This window comes from Myxine glutinosa, chromosome 4 (genome assembly GCF_964187855.1).
Source record: "Myxine glutinosa chromosome 4, kmMyxGlut1.1, whole genome shotgun sequence".
Classification (NCBI taxonomy): domain Eukaryota; kingdom Metazoa; phylum Chordata; class Myxini; order Myxiniformes; family Myxinidae; genus Myxine; species Myxine glutinosa.
In genome coordinates, this window is record NC_136264.1 from 81736020 (window position 1) to 81751948 (window position 15929).

The following is a 15929-nucleotide window of genomic DNA, read 5'->3' on the forward strand; positions in this document are numbered from 1 at the left end:
TCCAAATTAACTTACTCTATGTGATTAGGTGTTAATAAAAATTGAATTTCACACTTTAGTGAAAATCCAAGATGGCTGCCAAATGGCCAATAAAATATAATATTTCACATTATGACGTTAAGTTAAGGTAATGCAGTCTACCATTTGATACCAACACATTTTTGAGACATAATATATTGCAATAATGATGCTTTCCTTTGTATCCTTCCTCAGGTCCTGCCCGAATCATCATTTTAACATAATTGTTGTGTTAACAATGTACTATAACATATTGCTTGTTGCATGTGCTGTAAATAGCTTTCAGTGTTGTGGTAGACATAGTCTTTGTCTCTTTCCAGATATGAATGAAGATGGAACCTGTAGCTGTGATAGGCGGGAGACGGAAGAGAGAATCAGTTGCACTGGACATCGACTGGAGCACATGCTTCATTTGCCAAGGCAACAGAAAAAATGAAAAGACAACCAAGCCCACAGATGTTGGTCTCGAACGCTTTAAAGACTGTGTGATTACGAGACAGAAATACCATGACCATGAGTACATCTCAACACTTGACAGAATACAGAGTATTGACCTTGATGATGAAAAAGAACACATAGTATGGCACAGGGGCTGTTATTCAAAGTTTACACATGCCAACCATATTGAGAGACTGAAAAATCGGCATGAAAAGGAAGCAAAGGACTCGTGTGACCAACCATCTACATGCATTCGCCCCTCTTCTAGAGCATCAGTTGCTTCAGTGTCCTGGGACAAATGTATTTTCTGTCAGGAGGATAAGGCAGGAAAGCAATTGAGGAATGTAGCCACTTTAGAGACCTCAGACAGAATACTAAATGATGCTCAAAAGAACAAGATTATGAGATGCCGGTTGGCAGGAATAAGTGACCTAATAGCTGCTGAAGGGAAGTACCACCTTCCTTGTTATGTAACCTTCAGGAGGAAGTCTGAGTCAACTGTGGTAGAAGAAGGCCCAGAATATCCACCAGATGTTTGTTTCAACAAAATGATCGAGGAGGTGGATGCTGGGCTGTCTGGAGGAGACATCTATACCATGAAAACCATCTGGCACCAATACTGTTACATGATGAGAAGAGACTTCAGTGTCTGTGTGGAGCAATGTGACCGACAGAGTTACAAAGCATTCAAGAACAAAGTCAAAAGGGTATTAGGAGATAGGGCAGATTTTGTACAGTCCATGAATCAACAGGATTCACTTCTAGTCTTCCCACTAATTCAAACAGGTATTGTTGTTCAGAACTTAGCAGAGATGGCAGATGAGCTAGAACAAAGTGAGATACAAGATTCTGATGAAACCTCCCAGCACATTCCATCTTTCTCAGCCGAAACAAAGGACAAGGAACTCTTGAGTTGGCTTTACAGAGTGGCAGTCAAAATGAGAAATGACATCAAGACAATGCCAGGACACTCAGATATTGGAGACATCAATACTGAAAGTGCACAGAAGGTGGTTCCTGAAAGCCTTTACATTTTCCTACGCCTGCTGTGTGATTGTGACAGCATATTTGAAGATTCTGAAGGGACCTCCGAAGGTGATGATGATGGAGAAAGCAAAAGGATTTTGAGCATAGCACAGGACATAGTATGTTTGGCATCTGGTGGCAGAAAGCAGACACCAAAGCAACTAGGGCTAGCTCTCACTGTTCACCAAGCAACAAGGTCCAAGGACTTGGTGCAACTAATGCATGCTGCAGGACATGGTGTTAGTTATGAAACTGTAAGAAGAGCTGACACTGCCCTTGCAAACTCTGTCTTGGCCAGATATGTTGAGCAAAACAACACAATAATACCCCTGAATTTTGCACAAGCTACCTACCAAGGATACATCAGATATGCTAATGATAACATTGACATCATAGAGGAGACCCTTGACGGTCAAGGCTCCTTTCATGCCTCACAGTCTGCTGCCTTTCGAAGAAGCATACCTGGCGAAAAGACCATTGCACCTGATGTCAAGTCAAGCAGTAGCAGATCTGTAACTGTGCCAGAGCATTTCAATGAGATTCAACCTTCAGGCATGGGCACCCAGAAACCCGAAGCAACATTTCCAGTAGCTGTGAAAGCTGATTGGTATATGGAATCGGATGCCCAGGTTATCTCTGAGGCTATGGCCATAGATGTGTCATGGCTCCTTGCACGTCAGTCTCACACCGAGGACCAGCATGTTCCAGGCTGGACAGCATTTAACCAGCGTGTGTCTGATGTGAATCCAGCAAAGACTACAGTAGGGCCTATGCCGATAATCAATGAGCCTGCACATGAGTTTGACACCATCTGGACAGTGATTCAAAACTGCCAAAGGATGACTGCTGCACTAGGGCAAACGTATACAGTACTTACCTTTGATGAGCAACTGTACTGTAAAGCCAAGATGTTGCAGTGGGCCAAACCAGACAAATGCAAAAACCTAGTGGTGATGCTTGGTGGTTTCCATATTCAAATGAATTTCACCAAGGTTATTGGACAGTACATGGCAGATTCCGGCTTGAAGGACATTCTGGTAGAAAGTGGTGTGTATGGCGAGAACACTGCACAGAACATCCTCAACGGGAAACAATGGAACCGCACAATCCGTGCCCACAAGCTTGTGTTTGAGGCATTATGGCGAATTCTGTGGCAGAAGATCCTACATTGGCTGAATGAAAATGAAGTACAGATTGATGCAGAAATCAATCAGGTATCAGAGGACCTTTCGAGAGCTTTCCAGCAGGCAGACGATGAGGCCATCTACAGTGCTCTGAGGCGTCTGGTGCCCAAGGCCTACCAGGTCAGTGCCCTAATAGAAGACATGGACAGGGAACACGAGGCAAATGCCACATTTGTATATTGGCGGCAATACATGCATCTTGTGAGCATCCTCCTGAGGTTCACCCGTGCCATCAGAGATGCCAAGTGGGAATTGTTCCTGACCACTTTTCGCGAGATGCTCCACTGGTTCGGAGCCTTCGACCGGCCAAACTACCTGCGATGGGGCAGTGTGTTCCTGGCAGATATGAATCAGCTGGGGCACACTGCGCCTGAGGTGTTGGCAGGTTTCAATGAAGGGGACTTCGGAGTGAAGGAAAGCACACAAAAGTTCAACCAAGTACCTGATGATCAAGGACTGGAGCATGTCAACAAGATGGGCAAAATCGCTGGAGGAGTCATTGGTATCACACGCTCTGAAACTGCCCTAAATCGGTGGGGACTGACCTACATCGATAGAGCTAGGATTGCCGATGAAACTAGGGACATGCTCGGAGTAACAGAAGATAATAATGATGACCAGTCTGTGCACAAGGAATCTGGAAAAGCAAGGATGCTGAGGGATGAATCTGATGTCCAAAGCCTGATGTCGATGTTTCAGAGATTTGAGGTCTTCAACAAAGAGTCTGAGGAACTTGTATGTCTCACTACTGGGGATATTGCAAATGCCGCAATTAAAAAGGACCTGCTATGTGCGGAGAAGGTTGGACATCAAGTGGCCCGTACCTTTGTGACTGAGCGTTTCATTGAGAAAAAGACCAGCCTACACACAAGCATCCCAAAACAAAAGTTGAAGACATTTGCATCCATGTTTGCTGTTGAGGTGTCCAAGGACAAGAAGAAAAAGGGTACTGCTATTGTCAAAGCAGATCGCGATCTGTTTCAACGACTGATTGTTGTCATGGAGGCAGGCAGAGATATTGACATAGATTCACTTCTCACACAAGAACTTTGCCATGTACCTTTAGCTCTAGCCAATACTGATGGGATGCCCCGTCTCATGACCAAGGAAGGGCTCACAGCAGAATGTGTCAAAATTGCGACGTGTGCATGTACCTCAAAGGCCCGTCCATGTCTAACTGGCAGGTGCAACTGTAGGAAAAATGGATTGCGGTGCACATTGGCATGCAAATGTGCAGACTTGTGCAGGAACCCCCTCAATGACTCTGATAGTGATTAGACGACATGCATGGAAACTTGAGTATATTCCATAATGTCATATTGTTACTATGCTGGCTGTATTTGACGTAATGTAACTAGTCTTGCTTCAGCTCTGTTCCACCAATGTATTACTAGTCTATGATATGACTGTATCCCACATTCTGTCACTTATGTATGAATAGCCAGATTAGCTTGTTGGGTATGACTTTGTTAATTCAGTGCCAAATATTTGTTTAGTTTAAAGGTGCAAGCATTGCATTGACGTTTGTATTGTTTGGATCAGTGTAACATAATAATGTTTGCATTATGTATACAAGTTATGTATGTTTATTTTTGTTTTACATTAAATAATATAGCTTATATTTTACAATCTTCTATGTCTTCATTTATGTAAGTGCCTTGTTTGTCAGCTATGTTGGAACTAATATACTCCGCAAACAAGGCACTTCCAAATCCACACTACTTTCCTGAAATTCAAATGTTATAAAACATAAATTTTACATAAAGTCCCCCTCTAAAATAATACATCTTCAACTCATCAAGACTCTTTCACATACATGTGACCTATAGAATAGTAGTGCCTCATATATTTAGTATAAATGGAACATTTTAGAAGTGCCTCTGAATGAAATTGCAGTCTTATGGTCTCGCGCCACCAAATATTCTATGGCCATTTGGCAGCCATCTTGGATTTTCACTAAAGTGTGAAATTCAATTTTTATTAACACCTAATCACATAGAGTAAGTTAATTTGGACCTATCATGATGAGAAAAAGTCATACAACAATGATATTGGTTGGAATCTGGAAATATTGAAAATTGGCACGTTTTGTGATTTAGGGGGTAGGGGTAGCTGATCATGCATAAAACATATTTTCTGAGAACTTGGGTATATTCCTGAAGATTTGCTAATGAAGAGGAGGGATCTGGGCAAATTTTAAAACTATTTTGAAAGAAATTGACCAAAGAACAACTTCACAGTATGCAATTTAGTGATTTGGAAAAATCAAAATGAAGGCGTTTTTCAGGCATATTTTTGCCTTTTTGCTTCAATAAAACCACTTATAGATATGCCATGCACCCCAATTTGGGTGAGGATTGTTGTATGACTATATGTTATAAGGTCATAACCCTAGAGACCTTTAAGACAGCCAGATATAAGTTCTAGAGCTCAAATATTAGAAAACACCAAAAATGTAGGCGGCCATTTTGAAAAATGGCCACAAATCTGGTCCAAACCATTTCCCAAGCTGGCAACAAGACTTTTTGGGTTCCTAGAGGTCTGGGCTTTCAGAAAAACATTGTTGCCAGCTTGTAACATGTGTACCCCTACCACCTTTTCTAGGCCACTTTTGGGGATATGCCTCCAGAGCATGTCTAATAAAGTTCTAGAGTTGCTAACACAAGACCGAATGGGCATTACCTTATTTTAAAAAAACAACAACCGAGGAAGGAACTCACGAGTCACGAGATACTGAAACGTATGACGTAATCACGGCGCGCCACGGACGTACCACGATGGGACCGTTGAGGTTTATACACAGGACATACAATCATGGTTAAAGTGAAAAAAAATTCTCAATACCCTATTGGTTTGCAATTAGTTTCAACATATCGTTATAATACTTTCGGTGGAATAGAAAAGTCCGCGAGAGTTGAAATATTTTTTTGAATAAACCGGAAGTAATATCGTTAAGCCTTTTCCACCATTTTGACTTTTCCAAGGTAGGTGCTTCTTTGACTCGTGGATCGGAATCTCCTGCAATCGTTGCAATTGAATGCCATCCATTTTAGTTTTTCCTCTCATGTTGTTGTTGGCAGCGTTTTCGGTTTGTACATTGCTAAATGTTTATCCATGCGGGTTTGAAATGTTACATAACAGATTTAACGTCGGCCTTCTGTCTGTCACTAAAAATCTCATTTGACAATGACATGAAAACATGGTTGGATATGACAATCTGACGAAGTGTTTGAAAATGTTTTAATTTATATTGTTTCTCATTTACTGCTTTCTCCTGCAAGCAGCCATCATGCCGGCCCTAAGGCCTCTCCGGAAACCGAAGATCGTCAAGAAGCGCCTGAAGAAGTTCGTTCGCCACCACTCGGACCGCTATGATAGAGTGAAGGTGAAACTTGGTCTTGGTTTGCAACATTGCTTTGAAACGATGATTATATAAACGTGCACCTAAATAACTACAAATATTCGTGAAATTACAACGTTGTGATGTACACGACCCCCACTTTCTTACAACGCTACCCCCCCCCCTCCCCTGTCACTTTCTTAACATGCTGCCCCCCTCCCCTTTATTACCCACACTGCCCCCATTTTGATTTTCTTACCCACGCTGCCCTCACTTTCTTATCCACACGAACCCCACTTTCTTACCACGCCACCCCCCCCCCCCCCCCACGCTTTCTTACCACGCTTACCCCACCCCCCACTGTCTTACCCATGCTGCTCCCACTGTCTTACCCATGCTGCTCCCACTGTCTTACCCATGCTGCTCCCACTGTCTTACCCATGCTGCTCCCACTGTCTTACCCATGCTGCTCCCACTTTCTTACCCATGCTGCTCCCACTTTCTTACCCACGCTGCTCCCACTTTCTTATCCACGCTGCTCCCACTTTCTTATCCACGCTGCTCCCACTTTCTTACCCACGCTGCTCCCACTTTCTTACCCACGCTGCTCCCACTTACCACGCTACCCCCCTCCCCCCCTTTCTTACCACGCTACCCGACTCCCCCTCACTTTCTTACCCACACTGCCCCCACGTTCTTACCTATGTTGCTCCCACTTTCTTACCTCCACCGCTTTCTTACCACGCTTACCCCACCCCCCACTGTCTTACCCACGCTGCTCCCACTTTCTTACCCACGCTGCTCCCACTTTCTTACCCATGCTGCTCCCACTTTCTTACCCACGCTGCTCCCACTTTCTTACCCACGCTGCTCCCACTTTCTTACCCACGCTGCTCCCACTTTCTTATCCACGCTGCTCCCACTTTCTTATCCACGCTGCTCCCACTTTCTTATCCACGCTGCTCCCACTTTCTTACCCACGCTGCTCCCACTTTCTTACCCACGCTGCTCCCACTTTCTTACCCACGCTGCTCCCACTTTCTTACCCACGCTGCTCCCACTTTCTTATCCACGCTGCTCCCACTTTCTTACCCACACTGCTCCCACTTACCACGGTACCCCCCCTCCCCACGCTGCTCCCACTTACCACGCTACCCCCCTCCCCCCCTTTCTTACAATGCTACCCTCCCCCCCCCCCCCCCCACCTTCTTACAACGCTACCCCCCTCCCCCTCCCCTGTCACTTTCTTAACATGCTACCCGACTCCCCCTCACTTTCTTACCCACACTGCCCCCACGTTCTTACCTATGCTGCTCCCACTTTCTTACCTCCCCTGCTTTCTTACCACGCTTACCCCACCCCCCACTGTCTTACCCACGCTGCTCCCACTTTCTTACCCACGCTGCTCCCACTTTCTTACCCATGCTGCTCCCACTTTCTTACCCATGCTGCTCCCACTTTCTTACCCACGCTGCTCCCACTTTCTTATCCACGCTGCTCCCACTTTCTTATCCACGCTGCTCCCACTTTCTTATCCACGCTGCTCCCACGTTCTTACCTATGCTGCTCCCACTTTCTTACCTCCCCCGCTTTCTTACCACGCTTACCCCACCCCCACTGTCTTACCCACACTGCTCCCAGTTTCTTACCCACGCAGCTCCCACTTTCTTACCCACGCTGCTCCCACTTTCTTATCCACGCTGCTCCCACTTTCTTATCCATGCTGCTCCCACTTTCTTATCCACTCTGCTCCCACTTTCTTACCCACGCTGCTCCCACTTTCTTGTCCACGCTGCTCCCACTTTCTTATCCACGCTGCTCCCACTTTCTTACCCACGCTGCTTCCACTTTCTTACCCACGCTGCTCCCACTTTCTTACCCACGCTGCTCCCACTTTCTTACCCACGCTGCTATCACTTTCTTACCCACGCTGCTCCCACTTTCTTACCTCCCCCGCTTTCTTACCACGCTTACCCCACCCCCCACTGTCTTACCCACGCTGCTCCCACTTTCTTACCCACGCTGCTTCCACTTTCTTACCCACGCTGCTTCCACTTTCTTACCCATGCTGCTCCCACTTTCTTACCCACGCTGCTCCCACTTTCTTACCCACGCTGCTCCCACTTTCTTACCCATGCTGCTCCCACTGTCTTACCCATGCTGCTCCCACTTTCTTACCCATGCTGCTCCCACTTTCTTACCTCCCCCGCTTTCTTACCACGCTTACCCCACCCCCACTGTCTTACCCACACTGCTCCCACTTTCTTACCCACGCTGCTCCCACTTTCTTACCCACGCTGCTCCCACTTTCTTACCCACGCTGCTCCCACTTTCTTACCCACGCTGCTCCCACTTTCTTACCCACGCTGCTCCCACTTTCTTACCCACGCTGCTCCCACTTTCTTACCCACGCTGCTCCCACTTTCTTACCCACGCTGCTCCCACTTTCTTACCCACGCTGCTCCCACTTTCTTACCCACGCTGCTCCCACTTTCTTACCCACGCTGCTCCCACTTTCTTACCCACGCTGCTCCCACTTTCTTACCCACGCTGCTCCCACTTTCTTACCCACGCTGCTCCCACTTTCTTACCCACGCTGCTCCCACTTTCTTACCCACGCTGCTCCCACTTTCTTACCCACGCTGCTCCCACTTACCACGGTACCCCCCTCCCCACGCTGCTCCCACTTACCACGCTACCCCCCTCCCCCCATTTCTTACAATGCTACCCTCCCCCCCCCCCCTCCACCTTCTTACAACGCTACCCCCCTCCCCCTCCCCTGTCACTTTCTTAACATGCTACCCGACTCCCCCTCACTTTCTTACCCACACTGCCCCCACGTTCTTACCTATGCTGCTCCCACTTTCTTACCTCCCCTGCTTTCTTACCACGCTTACCCCACCCCCCACTGTCTTACCCACGCTGCTCCCACTTTCTTACCCACGCTGCTCCCACTTTCTTACCCACGCTGCTCCCACTTTCTTACCCATGCTGCTCCCACTTTCTTACCCACGCTGCTCCCACTTTCTTATCCACGCTGCTCCCACTTTCTTATCCACGCTGCTCCCACGTTCTTACCTATGCTGCTCCCACTTTCTTACCTCCCCCGCTTTCTTACCACGCTTACCCCACCCCCACTGTCTTATCCACACTGCTCCCAGTTTCTTACCCACGCAGCTCCCACTTTCTTACCCACGCTGCTCCCACTTTCTTACCCACGCTGCTCCCACTTTCTTACCCACGCTGCTCCCACTTTCTTACCCACGCTGCTCCCACTTTCTTATCCACGCTGCTCCCACTTTCTTATCCACGCTGCTCCCACTTTCTTACCCACGCTGCTCCCACTTTCTTGTCCACGCTGCTCCCCCTTTCTTATCCACGCTGCTCCCACTTTCTTACCCACGCTGCTACCACTTTCTTACCCACGCTGCTATCACTTTCTTACCCACGCTGCTATCACTTTCTTACCCACGCTGCTCCCACTTTCTTACCCACGCTGCTATCACTTTCTTACCCACGCTGCTCCCACTTTCTTACCTCCCCCGCTTTCTTACCACGCTTACCCCACCCCCCACTGTCTTACCCACGCTGCTCCCACTTTCTTATCCACGCTGCTCCCACTTTCTTACCCATGCTGCTCCCACTTTCTTACCCACGCTGCTCCCACTTTCTTACCCACGCTGCTCCCACTTTCTTATCCACGCTGCTCCCACTTTCTTATCCACGCTGCTCCCACGTTCTTACCTATGCTGCTCCCACTTTCTTACCTTCCCCGCTTTCTTACCACGCTTACCCCACCCCCCACTGTCTTACCCACGCTGCTCCCACTTTCTTATCCACGCTGCTCCCACTTTCTTACCCATGCTGCTCCCACTTTCTTACCCACGCTGCTCCCACTTTCTTACCCACGCTGCTCCCACTTTCTTACCCACGCTGCTCCCACTTTCTTATCCACGCTGCTCCCACTTTCTTATCCACGCTGCTCCCACGTTCTTACCTATGCTGCTCCCACTTTCTTACCTTCTCCGCTTTCTTACCACGCTTACCCCACCCCCCACTGTCTTACCCACGCTGCTCCCACTTTCTTACCCACGCTGCTCCCACTTTCTTACCCACACTGCTCCCACTTTCTTACCCACGCTGCTCCCACTTTCTTACCCACGCTGCTCCCACTTTCTTACCCACGCTGCTCCCACTTTCTTACCCACGCTGCTCCCACTTTCTTACCCACGCTGCTCCCACTTTCTTATCCATGCTGCTCCCACTTTCTTATCCACTCTGCTCCCACTTTCTTACCCACGCTGCTCCCACTTTCTTGTCCACGCTGCTCCCACTTTCTTATCCACGCTGCTCCCACTTTCTTACCCACGCTGCTACCACTTTCTTACCCACGCTGCTATCACTTTCTTACCCACGCTGCTCCCACTTTCTTACCTCCCCCGCTTTCTTACCACGCTTACCCCACCCCCACTGTCTTACCCACACTGCTCCCACTTTCTTACCCACGCTGCTCCCACTTTCTTACCCACGCTGCTCCCACTTTCTTACCCACGCTGCTCCCACTTTCTTACCACACTACCCCCACTTTCTTACCACGCTATCCCCACTTTCTTACCACGCTACCCCCACTTTCTTACCACGCTACCCCCACTTTCTTACCACGCTACCCCCACTTTCTTACCACGCTACCCCCAGTTTCTTACCATGCTACCCCCACTTTGTAACCCATGCTATCCCCACTTTGTAACCCATGCTATCCCCACTTTTTAACCCACATCACCCCCCACTTTCATAGCCAAACTGGCGCAAACCGAAGGGAATTGACAATCGTGTTCGTCGGAGGTTCAAGGGACAGTGCCGCATGCCAAAAATTGGTTACGGAAGCAACAAGAAGACCAAGTTCATGCTGCCATCCGGATTCCACAAGCTTCTCATCCACAACGTGCGTGAACTTGAGGTCCTCATGATGAGCAACAGGTGAGCGAGTATCCATTTGTTGTTCTGTGCACCTGATTGTTATTTCAAATTTCCATGATTTCTGTGCTGCCAGAACCTCTCAAATGTAACTGCTGTGCTTCCTTGTGCTCAGTGGTTTGTTGGATTATCGAGAGGAAAATCGATACAGTGCGACCCATTCCATTGTTCCTCAGTTTTAGTAGGGATAAATGGAAGAAAGCCTGTGACATCTTGTTTATGGTACAAATTTATACCACACTCTTCCCAACGACGCGAACCTTCCTCTCCCTCCTTTATTTGTTTTCTTCCACCTTGACCGTAACTCTGCTGCAGTATCACCTGCTTACCTTTAAATGGTTCCTTAATGGTGTTTAAATAAATATTGCAGGTTGGACGTTGTGAATATAATCTGTATTGTGCACAAACGAATACAAATGTGTTGTTTATTCTGCTCCCTGTTCCCCCGTATATTTATTTTGACCACATCCTGTGACATCTTTAATCTCTTATCAGGTAGATCTGCCATTTTATGAGACCAGTCTGTCCGAAATGTCACAGAATTTGTTGAGCGATTAAGACTGATCACAGTTGGACATGCTGAGACTGATCTCATTTGATGGTAGTGTTTCTCTTTGTGATGTTGTGCACAGAATTGGGTGTGGAAGGAACCAGGTGACGTTTGATGGGAGAGGACTAATGGGAATGTGGACCATCTTCTCTCGATGCTAGTGATATATCTGTGATCTACTGAGGCTTTTTTCTAAATTCCACCTATTTTGGCGTTAGAGGAAAAATAACCTTTGGCTCCATAATCTCCCTTTGTTGTTGGCAGTGGTGGCCAACATGGTCATGGAAACCCTTTCCAATTTAGATGTGCAGCCCCAATGCTGTTTTGATTCTTGGTTGACCTGTTTGTCATCTCCGAGTGTTGTCATGAATACAATGCACAGCAGCATTGATTGTTTTTCTGACACCAAGTGAAGTTCACATTTGCGGAACAGTCTGGATCTCTGGCCTTCCTGGACATCTTGGTAACAAGGAATCACAGACCTTAGAGTGCTGGAATCCATCATGGTTATTCAACTCGGGACATGCTGCTACTTCTCTCCCGGCAATAGCCAGAGACCTGGAATGTCAAACAAGAGGTCAGGACATATATCGGCATTTATTACAATCTGGCATCCTCCTCTGCTTGCCAAGTTCACTGCCTGTGGCATGCAATTCCATCTTCATACCTTAGCCTTCTGACGTCCTCAACTCGCGCAGGCGACATGTCACCAATGGAATCCTTTCCTCTTCTCTCCTAGTGGAAGCTGGAGTGCCCCTCGACAGGATTGGGGAAGATTTTGTTGATTTAATCTGGAAATTATTGAATGGTGGTCTGACAAATGCAACAAATGAATTTTTTTTAATTACAAGCAAATTTCACATTTATCCTGTCGCTCCAGAAGTATCGTCCAATGACCTCTCTTATCCATCTCCACATTCAACCACTGGAAGAGGTTCAGTCTCTTAAAATTGTAGAGCTCACAACCATCCAGGACTTTTAATGGGCTGCCCATGGTGCCAATGCGACCTCCAAAGGCAGCTTCAGATTGGGCATCCTTTGTAAATTTGTCATTCCTTGGAAAAGTTGAACCACTCGTAAGAAGAAAAGAAAAAAAATCCCACGACGCTTTCACAAAGAGTAGGTGAGCTAGCTACCGCCAGCGCCTTGGCCAAATCCCAGCTCTTATCTACAGTGGGCACTGCATCAGCGGCACAGCTGCACCCTCAGCAAATTATGCTATCCACAGCCATGCACTGCATACAAAAGGGACTTCTAGTAAAACTGGAAGTAAAATGTAACGACCAGTGGCTTGAAGTTGGTTAAATGTTACAAATGGATAAGAAAAAATATTAACATTATGGTTGGGCGTCAATGTGTGTGCCCTCCCTTGGATGGGCATCTCGTTAAACTGGGCATCTCGTCTGCTGGCATTAGGTGGTTGATTTTTAAACATCTCCCGGTTTCCTTCACGAAGAGTCGGAGAAATATTGCCGGCACCCTGGATAAGTGTGGGAAATGTTAATTTTTCCCTGCAACGTTATTCATGTGTGGAAGTTGTTTTTGTATTGAATCATTTTGCAAACTTATTGACTTGAGAGTTTTGGTTTGTTTGTGTGTAAGTTTTGTCTCGTTCCGTACTTTGCAGGTTGTGTGTCCTCGATCACTGAGCAGGAACCAAATCCAACTATCAGTCTGTTTCGATAGGTTGTTGTTGTGGGCTTTGGTTCAACTTCATTACATCTTTTCTCTCTCTTTTCTCTCTCTTTTGTCTCTCTCTTTGTTAATGCATGGTCTCGGCTCATGGAAGAGCGAGGACACTGAACAGATCAGGACACAACATAAAGGGGGAAAACAGGGGAAAGGGAATCGTTGTACCCATTTGTGCTTTGCATACAAAATCTAAAAATGAAATCTCTTTCAAACATCATTCCCCTCACCCGTGCTTTTGTTCTGAAGGACCCACTGCGCAGAGATTGCTCACGACGTCTCGTCCCAGAAACGCAAGACTATTGTCGAGAGGGCAGCACAGCTTGCAATCAAACTCACCAACCCAAATGCTCGGCTGCGTAGTGAAGAGAATGAATGAATGAATGATTGATTGGAAGCACTTTTCCTTTGTTCTTTGTTGGTGGAGAATAAACGCTCACTTTCACACTCCTTTGTCTTACATATTGAGTTGAGCAAAGTTATTTTTCTTTGTCCATAAACTTTATTTGCTTCTTTTTGATTGTTACCTCGACCACTGAAGGTGGACGGAGGTTGCGTTTTCACCCCTGTTTGTCTGTGAGCAGGATATCTTGCAATGTTATCGACAAAACTGGGGCAGGTTTTGGTGTGGGAAAAGGAAAAATTGAAGATGATTTTGATGAAGATCCAGATACAATAATTAAAGTGATTCTTCACCATTGAGAGATCGGGCCAGAAACGATATATAACATCGTATTTCAAAAAGTTGGAGATGAGTTGTGACAACTTGAATGAGTTGGTTAGATGACAGGAACAAGCCGATTCGATTTTGGTTAAAGTCTGGGATTTGGAATTCTGGGATTTTTTTTTTCTGTTTGTTTAAAACGTCTTCAAAGTGAAGTTTATAGGAGTACATGAAGTATCATTAGTTTTCAGACTTCCTTCTGAGCCTGGGTTCAAATCCGGGCCCAGCTAAACAGTCAACCTGGTGTTTAACAGGCCGAACCAGGCGTCAATGCACGTGCTGTCGCTCGGATGAATGTTAAACAGTGTCCCGTCTGTTGTTAGACGTTAAATATCCCACACTTTATTAAGAGTGGGCGAGTGATCATCGGCACCCTGCGTACATTTCTGCTCTAACCCACTAGAAGCACTGTGTCAGTGCCACAACCACACCCCCAGCAATGATGCAACCAGCAGCCACTCGCTCGCTAATAAATGATTTATTTTTAAGTTGACGTGATTTGTGGAACAAGGTCCTCTTTTAAAAGAATGTGATGTATCTGTAAAGAAATAAACTATTAAATATATAAATTGCAGAATGTGCACAAGCTGTGCCGTTTGGAAATGGCCGATTTGACAAAGATTCCTTGAAATTGAGCACAGGAAGGGTTTAACTTACATATTACCAATTTGACTGCGTTGAGATAAATATCATTTTGGGTGATGCTTCACCTGCGAAACAGATCAATGGACTGATTCAGGTAAATGGGTGAGGTGTACTCCGAGGCAGCTGTGGTGACGGTCGCCTGTCTTGGGTGTTGTGCCACACCGACGACACGTTCGATTGCATTGGCAGTCACAAGGTCTAGTGTGCTGAGATACCAACAGGTCCCTCAATTGAAGCCATTGAGTGCTTACAAATTGGTGTCTGAGACTACTCGTCTGATTAGCTGAAGCCCTCGACTCGTTTCACCATTCACGTGAGAGTGAAAGCAGTGGTGGTTTGAACATGCTACATCTTGATACCGTTCAATTTGAGTGCTGAATTGGTGATAAAGATCCAGTGTTGTGCTGGTTTATTACCTGTGACATGTTGCAGGTCGACTCGACAAGAGCTCCGCATTGCTGTTCTTATTAGGGGTCGAATGTTGAAATGTGCACCCATTGGTCGGACAGCTGACGGACCCAACGCACATTTGTCGTTTGACTTCACCCACCATGACACCCAGACGAAATAATGTAATCGCCATCTTGGTTTTCTGTTCGGCCTATGACATCCGGTCTGTAGGCCTCTGCTCTTTCAAAGACTGCCCGGGGTTGTTTTTGCGTCAGATTTCCATTGGTTTTGTTTGGGTCGAGTGATATTCATGACAAGGGGCCCCAAAAATTGTAATCATGTCGAATAAGAATTATTAGTTAAGTTTCATCAAGTGGGTCAGCACACATGGCAATGCCTTCGGAAAAAAACAGCGTTACGTTATTTTTGAATGGTCCCATATTCATATTGTGGTTAACCATCCGCGACCATGTAACGAATCAGCTCGTTCTGATATAACCACGGGGAGAGTGACATGGATGAGAGCCGAGAGGTGTTAATAAGTTAATTTTTCTTAGTGCATGAAATGCGCATTTCCCAATGCACCGGATACCGGATTGTTTCGCAGGTTGTGACCACAATACAATCATTCGTGTTTCATTAACGAGGATTGTTGCGGGATTTGCATTTCATTTTATTTTTGAGGTACAAGTACAATGACAAGTTATTTTCAAGTTTTTGAGATTTGATATATTTATATAAACAGGTTAAATCTCGCGAGATCTTGGAGACGGCGGCAGGGATTTTCGAAGCTCCACACGGTCTCCACGTTTTCAAAGTTAAGTCTGTTCACAATTGTATTTTGTCGAAACTGTATTTATCTTTCGGTGTGTGAAGTTATAGTGTGCACCTTGGAGGTTTCTATGTGTTTATCTTTCATAAATTAATCGTCTGCCGCGTCGCGAGCGATTT

The 15929-nt window shown here is 46.3% G+C and overlaps 1 protein-coding gene across 2 annotated transcripts; it reads left to right on the forward strand.

The window, feature by feature from the left end:
* Positions 1–5595: 5595 nt before the first annotated feature.
* RPL32 (ribosomal protein L32) lies at positions 5596–13669 on the forward strand. Of its 2 annotated transcripts, none has more exons than XM_068112818.2 (4): positions 5596–5650; positions 5951–6051; positions 10802–10983; positions 13469–13669. In XM_068112818.2, the coding sequence occupies exons 2-4, from the start codon at positions 5956–5958 to the stop codon at positions 13596–13598; spliced, it is 408 nt and encodes a 135-aa protein (XP_067968919.1). In that variant the 5' UTR covers positions 5596–5650; positions 5951–5955; the 3' UTR covers positions 13599–13669. The 2 variants fall into 2 exon arrangements, with proteins under 2 accessions (XP_067968919.1, XP_078632209.1); XM_078776083.1 differs by lacking the exon at positions 5596–5650 and adding an exon at positions 5653–5754.
* Positions 13670–15929: the final 2260 nt, after the last annotated feature.

Excerpts from the sequence above, each read along its gene's own strand:
- RPL32 (XM_068112818.2), top strand. The coding sequence starts at position 5,956 with ATGCCGGCCCTAAGGCCTCTCCGGAAACCGAAGATCGTCAAGAAGCGC. Across the intron at positions 6,052-10,801 it reads ACCGCTATGATAGAGTGAAG|CCAAACTGGCGCAAACCGAA; the intron begins GTGAAACTTGGT and ends CCACTTTCATAG. Across the intron at positions 10,984-13,468 it reads GTCCTCATGATGAGCAACAG|GACCCACTGCGCAGAGATTG; the intron begins GTGAGCGAGTAT and ends TTTGTTCTGAAG.